The sequence below is a fragment of the Sphaeroforma arctica genome (genome assembly GCF_001186125.1).
Source record: "Sphaeroforma arctica JP610 unplaced genomic scaffold supercont1.303, whole genome shotgun sequence".
Taxonomy (NCBI): domain Eukaryota; class Ichthyosporea; order Ichthyophonida; genus Sphaeroforma; species Sphaeroforma arctica.
Genome location: NW_014040255.1, coordinates 54,410 through 62,020, shown reverse-complemented (window position 1 = coordinate 62,020; position 7,611 = coordinate 54,410). Strand labels below are relative to the sequence as shown.

The following is a 7,611-nucleotide window of genomic DNA, read 5'->3' as shown; positions in this document are numbered from 1 at the left end:
CTGAAACGTGTATTACAATATCTAAATGCCACGATGGACTTCAAACTAACATACCGTCGCAAGCCACCCATTCACACCAATGATCCAGCCCTTACAGCATACACGGACTCTGACTGGGCCCGCGACTATGCTAATCGCCGTTCACAAACCGGCACTGTCATTTGTTTTAATGGTACACCGGTCTATTGGAAAAGTTTCAAGCAGAAGTCAGTTGCCATCAACTCTACTGAAGCTGAATACGTCGCGGCGTCGGAAACCGATCGTAATGTCGCATGGGTACGAAACATTTTATACTCCATGGGATACAGACTCGCACTCCCGACCACCCTCCTGTGAACCAAAGTGCCATAAAGATTGCCCAAGGCACTGGTACACTCAAAGGTCTATAACACATAGACATACGTATTCATTACATCCGTGAATGTGTACGCAAACACATAATAGACATACAATATGTTCCCACCACACACAACCTCGCTGACTTACTAACAATAGTCTACCTCGGCCCCGGTACGAAAGTCTCCGTGACAACCCTGATGACAAACTCACAAACGTCACGTAAAACTTCTGCTTGATTTTCAGGGAGGGTTTTAGGTAGATCCAAACATGGTTTAGAAACACAAACCGTGGTTTTTCTAATTTACACCAAGTCTACAAAAACTTACTTTTATAAAAACATACATAACATATTTCAGACAATATGATTATACATATATATTATCCATAGAAAAGATATTGAAAATCACTTCTTCCGAATAAGAGATTGTACAGTCTATTAGGCACTGAATTGTGTGCTAGTACCGCATTTTATATTTATTTATTTTATTACGTCACCATTGTACCAGAGTTTGACTGTAAAATATTTACACATGAAAATCAAAGATATCACTTATCAGTAACATCACCTGCATGTGTGCACGTGGTATTGTACCTAGCTATATCACCTTCTTTAGCTATGGGTGTCAATGGACTATTCAGTCTGTTCGGCCCTGTAATGATGAAGACACTCTCACATTTAGTTGGCGTTTTGGGGATTGACGCAAGCTATATAGCGCACAACTTTGCAAACACCATGCGATCGAGATCTAGATCGAGAAAAAAATATCAACCATTCCTCCTTGACGTGTATGCTTCGCTGCAAAGGCTACAGTCGTATGGAATAAGCACGTTGAAGGTATTTATGGTATTTGACGGCTACAGAGATAGAGGAAGGGTTTTTTTTTAGGGTTTTAAACCCTAAACCCTAACCCGCTATCAGAAGATACCCCGCAATGGATGACATTGATGCGCACATCAAGGTATGTCTGTTTTTCTGTAGCCTTTCATAAGTGCACTGTTTTAATAGCTGCTAATAAGATGGACATTAAATATTCTTTTATTTATTGTCGCACTATATAGGCTAAGCGTATAACAAAAGACTTCGGTGAATTACGGGCATATAAGGCTGCAGCTTTGTTCTTCAACTATGACATGGCGGAGATGTTGATGCTTTGAGTTTATTGTATTCCCGATGGAGGCTGGACAGTAGCTACTGGCTCTTCAGTTACAAGGTACGATTGGCAATATACTTGCGTATGACACTGACTATGTCGTTATTGATTGTACGAACTTGGTTATGGATCAACGTTGGAATTTTGACATCGCAGATGTCTTCTACAGGAAGAATTGTAAGCATAGTAGTACATAATCTAAACTACGGGACGCTGAGAATATTGAGAGTAACGTAGAACTCAGTAAGCTACAAATATCATTCCGGAATTCTGTGTTAAATCATGGGTTCGATGCAACTTTTATAGCGATCGGACTACCAAACAAATACTGGTATGACTGTAAACACGTTCTGTGCGTGGCTGAACTGACATGCCGACAACATACACTACATGCAGCTATGTCTTAGTAGTGCGTATACGTTCAAAGGATGGTCTGAAGTGTTGTGTGCACACAAAAAATCACAAGAGATAGCTGTCACAAAATTCATATATTTTTGTCAGCCGGTGTTTACACTAGCAACCGACTACGTAGATGAAAACAGGAACGCAACAAATATTTACGGAGAAAGACTTTCACTTTCAGAAATACATTTGTATGTTGTTCTATTTGCTCAAAGACTCCAGACAAGACACAATAGACTTTTTAGACAGTATGCTTAATGACCAAAGCTTGGCTATATAACAGTCGTCTTCGTCGGACATATTTTTCTGAGGAAATACTCTAAATGTACATGATCTACATGGGAAAGTCACTAAATGTACATTCATATTTACGGGTACATTTTCTAATTGCCCAATTAAAATCGCTAAATGTGATATTCAATTTCTTTCTCAAACTTTTCAAACAAAAAATTTAAAAGGTACATTTAGAGACTTTTTATATACACTTAGTGACTTTCCAGTGCTGTAATTTTTTTTATGACCAGAATCTTAGGGCAGGACAGTTTCAATTAAATGCGGTATTAAGGAAATACTTATTTTATTATTCTGTACGGATTAAGGAGATACTTCCGAGCAATTGTTGTTTTTGAACCATCTTCATAGCACTGATAAATCAGGAGTTAGCAGTGCACACATGAAGCATGGTAGGACGGTTTCAAGGTGTGCCAAAAACACGATTGCGACATTAACTATACCTCTTATATGCGTTCTTAAATGTTCCACACTTATTATAAGGTGCGTATATGATATTTCGAAGTCTATAATAGCTTACAACTCCTGCAACGTGAGACCATTCACCAAAACTCTGTCCGGATTAAGGAGATACTTCCGAGCAATTGTTGTTGTTGAACCATCTTCATAGCACTGCAGGAGTTAGTAGTGCACACATGAAGCATGGTAGGTCGGTTTCGAGGTGTGCCAAAAACACAACCACGACATTAAATATACCTCTTATATGCGTTCTTAGATGTTCTACACTTATTATTGTAGCATCCAGGGGCCAGACTATCAGAAAAGCCAATCCTAAACCCAAACCCCAGGATTATCAAATACTGAGTTTTGGATCTAGGATCCAATATTTCTGATGATAAAGTGATCAGAAATATAGCGAGATTACCGGTAGATGAAACCGGGACTCCCTCGTGTGAGAGAAACACTTAAGTAAATATTGAGTCTAGTGTAAAAATTACTATACACAAATAAAGACTCAGTGCGAGTCCCTCAGCCTAGGACTTTTACCTAGTTGTACGATTCGCACTTGAGAAGAGGTCTATTGTTTCCTTTGGTCGTATCCTTTCAGTACTCTCAAACTCTACATTTTTAACAATAACATTACTACGGTAAGTCAAACAACAGGGATAATAACCTGTTGAGCTGGTAGAAACATTATATCAAAAACAAGAATAAGATAGTAACAGCTCGAGAATTATTATAGAGACTGAGTTACAACGGGAGGACGAGAAGAAACTACTCTACAGTGGGAAGAGAGTTGCCTAACAAAGGAAGCAGACGCACACAAACTCAGAAGAAGCAACCAACTAAGAATACTTAGTGGAAAAGCAGAAGAAGAGTAGAGAAGAAACAGGAACCTCTCGAGAACAAAACAAGTCTGACAAACCAGGTACGCAGTAAGTGTTTTTAACCCTCAGGTGACTCCAAGGTAAGTTCATCTGAGAAATACACGTGCAAAAATATCAGACCCGTCAAGTTGATAACATTATCGATGTTGAACAAAAAAGAAATTTTAGGAAAGTGTCAAGGTGATAACTTCTTTTATTGAGTGGCAGGCTAAAACATAGTAGTACCTAAACAGCGAACAAGGTGCATAATTAGCCCATCACGATGAGCCCAACAGGGTGCAATAAGTACTAAACAAAACAACGGGATTCACGCCACACATAACACGATACACCAGAGCTCGCACTGGGGCCATTCACAATTTAGTCTTTATTTATAGACATTGAAATGTTAAATTTATAAACATCACCCAGAAGTGAAATCTCCTATAGAAGCTCAAAGTTCTTCATAAGAAGATTTAGTAAGTCGTTTTCAAAGAACAGTTACATAAGCCTTCCACACCAACAGAAGCTGGCAAATGAACAACATAGGCCATACAATTAAATGAAAGTATACGAAACATAAGAATACTCGATAACATTGAGTGAATTAGACGTACAACTTCAAATGAGGCATAGAATGGCACAAAACCCAAACAAAACACATAGCCCGTAGAACTCAAACTAGTAATGCAAACCACGGAAGTTACTGAACGCACGAGTACACACAGGATCACTGAGGGAAACAACCACAGAGGCAATCGGGCTAGAAATCAGTAAAGAATAATTGAGGAACAACCATTCAACTCAACGTTCCATTAACAAGTAAATAAGATCATCACAACCACACGCAGTACACACAAAAATCGCTATAACGCAACAAAATAAGAGCCCTAGGCCAAACGGATCCTCAACAAAGAGAAATCAGACAAGTAACTCGCAATCTCGAGTGAAATTAGACAAGATAATATATTAACTTAATGGGAATACAGAAGACAACACATACGGATATTGAACTCCACAATACGCCCACGATAAGACTTGTGTAATAAATCGCCACTGAGATCCAAAATACATGGACACTGGAATAGATAGGACCTCTCATTGAGAACCATTTACCAGAGATCTTATAAATAAGACACATTGTGAAATGCTTTACATCGTGATCGAAACACAAGAGAAACACCATCTCAGATTCAAAATACGAACAAGACGGAACAATGCATTCTGCACAAACGCATATGCGAACATCAACCCGTGCACAAGATTACTTGACGCAATAATAAGTACGTAAATTCAACTAATGCACAAGAATATTTGAAGCACAGTAATAAGAACTTCCGTGCACATACAGTCACGCACATACCTAACCCAAGGGAGTTGGATGACATAACAGACACCAAGAAAGGCTCCAGGTGCACAAACAGACAAGAAGTATTTATCTCACTAAGTCAAAAACAGTTAATGTAACGTAGCTCACAATAAACAGACCTTAAAGTGCATACAATACCATAACCCCCACACAACTACCTAAATCAAGGAAGTTCGGTACACCCACAAACCAAAACGATACACATGTATCACAATAAAGTGACATATATACCACAAGGGGACAACTAAGATACATATATCCAAGAAATTCGGTACAGTGACAAAGTCACTACCACATTGTCACACATTTTTACAAATTAAATTTTTATAAATTAAAAAGTAAAAACCATAAACCAAAAGTCTCACATACAAAAAACTGAGTGCACACGAGAAACCAGATTTATCTCAAATACACAAATAAACCAAGATAAACCCAGGTTTATCCACTTAAACACAAAAACTCTCAATATAACCCCAGGTATTGCAAAGAACGCTGAGTTGAGCAGACCAGAGGCAAGCTACTACACACGTCTTCACTACGTGACACTTAGTGACAAGGAAGCACAAACAAAGCTAATCAATCGAATTTACTGAAACTAACGTAGGCACATAAGAGCCACTTGTACTTAGTCTGACCTAACAACAAATGTTACACACACAGCATAGTCAATGACTTCTGCTCCAGATCAGAGGACACGTGCAGCACGACAAAGCCTACGCACACAAATGATCTCACGCAGAACACAGACCAGAAGCAATACGAGTCGTACGACCAGGACACGTCCAGAAACAGCAACCGCAATGCCAGTTTCGCAAGTATCGTCACGCGCCTCTACCCCACACAATGGGGATAGAGCGATGCACATGGACGATGAGTCCACACCAGCCCGAGCTCCAATGGATCCAGCAATGAGTAAGTATAACATGGTCTTGGACAAGATTACCTATGAGAGCAACTACTACATAATATACATACTAGTAGACAAGTTGTGTGCGCAGACAGCGGACGAATACCATTGACATTAGAGCGTTTCACAAACTGCGCAAAGCATTTCATGACCAACAACCAAAGCGATTAGTTCCAGTAATATATGAGTGGTTAATAGAGCTATACAATAAAGCTATGAAGAACTGTGACAAAAGTGATCACGATGAGTGCATTGCGCTCAGTGGCTGTATGAGCGAGTTAACTCTAACTAGATCTCACGAAGGGGACAAAGCTTCAGAACCAGAACTGAACAGACTCCTCAATATTAGTGAGTTATCTAAGTGGCCAGCAGACAAATATGTCAGCATGGCTGATTGTTGTGATACAATTGAGTTTGTATCTGTAGCCAAAGACTTGTTTGCGGGCAAACATGCCATTGATACAGTACCTCTCGTTAGTACAAGAGCTGCTCAGACAGGCAGATGCAACCGAAGTTTCGCGCACTGCACTCAACAATATACGTAATACCAAAAAGCTTTGGCAAAACTTCACTGATGTGGAGGACTACAACATATTAATCATTGACAATCTACGTCGCATTCCAGTATAGACTATCTACTAGAGAAATGGCTCAACGACTTCTATGACACTCGTATGATTGTCGAAGTATGGGCAGCACGGTTGCGTCGCACAATGTTTGAGTTGGAGAAGCGCTACAAGGGCACGGAGAGAGAGGCTATCAATTGGCAACTCCTCAAATCATCACGTTACCAAGTACTAGTCATGTATGGTTTACAAGCAGAAACAGACAAAATTATCAAGGCTCAGACAGAACCAGACGGTAGTAGTGGACATTTATCTGATATCTCAGAGAAAGTATTTCATGAGCTCACCGAAGACATAATCAGACAGGCAACCATAACACAAGCCAATCGCAAGCGTGAAGCCAATCGAGCAAAAAACACACATGCTCATTCACCGCGAGCTACTCGCCCAAGACTGGACATCCCTATAGGAGATCCACTCAGAGGGGGGGGACCACCAAGAGGGGGAGGTCCACCAAGGATTGGAGGTCCACCAGGAGGGCAAGGTAGAGGTCGTCCCATAGGACAGGCCACTAACACTCCAGCACCACGAGGACCACGACCCTGTCCACACTGTGGGATAAACCCCTCACCACATGCGTTCAGCAAGTACCCCAACAAATCGGCAAACAACCGTCGAAATACAGAAGCACGTGAAGTGCAACAGAACCAAACCGTTCATGTTGACCAGTTAGCCATTACCAATGGCAATAAGGTGCAAGAGATGAAGGAAGATCTATGAAATGCTTGGTGGTTGGAGGCTAACATGATAACCATGGTAGACATTGTGAATGCACACACTGATGAAGAAACGTTGTTAATAAATGCGAATGATATTGATTACACACCCATTTCTTTACTTCCGAATCCACGCGACCAAAGATTGCACATAGACATACAAATCAATGGCACCACATACAATGCACTAGTAGATTCAGGGGCACAACGCTCTTCGAAGTGTAGTACCTGGACTATACCTATCTGTAAAGTCACAACCCGGATACATTCAACTCGCACAATCAGATGCAAGAGTACAACGCACAGGCTCCACAGAAGTATGTGATATAAATTACGGAGGCAGACAAACCTCAAACTGCTTCGAAGTACTTGACCTCCCAGGCAAGAAATCACCAATCCTATTAGGAATGGACATTCTACCGTACTTGGGCATATACTTAGCAGGGATAATCAATCCACTAATACCAACAGATGCCAAATGGGAATCACTTCTTACACCACAT

At 40.4% G+C, this 7,611-nt stretch overlaps 1 protein-coding gene across 1 annotated transcript; it reads left to right on the top strand.

Moving 5' to 3' along the window:
- Positions 1-6,479: 6,479 nt before the first annotated feature.
- SARC_05005 (hypothetical protein) lies at positions 6,480-7,112 on the top strand (the record flags this gene model as incomplete). The annotated part of the gene is made up of 1 exon (XM_014301145.1): positions 6,480-7,112. The coding sequence occupies one exon, from the start codon at positions 6,480-6,482 to the stop codon at positions 7,110-7,112; it is 633 nt and encodes a 210-aa protein (XP_014156620.1).
- Between the last annotated feature and the right edge of the window lie 499 nt (positions 7,113-7,611).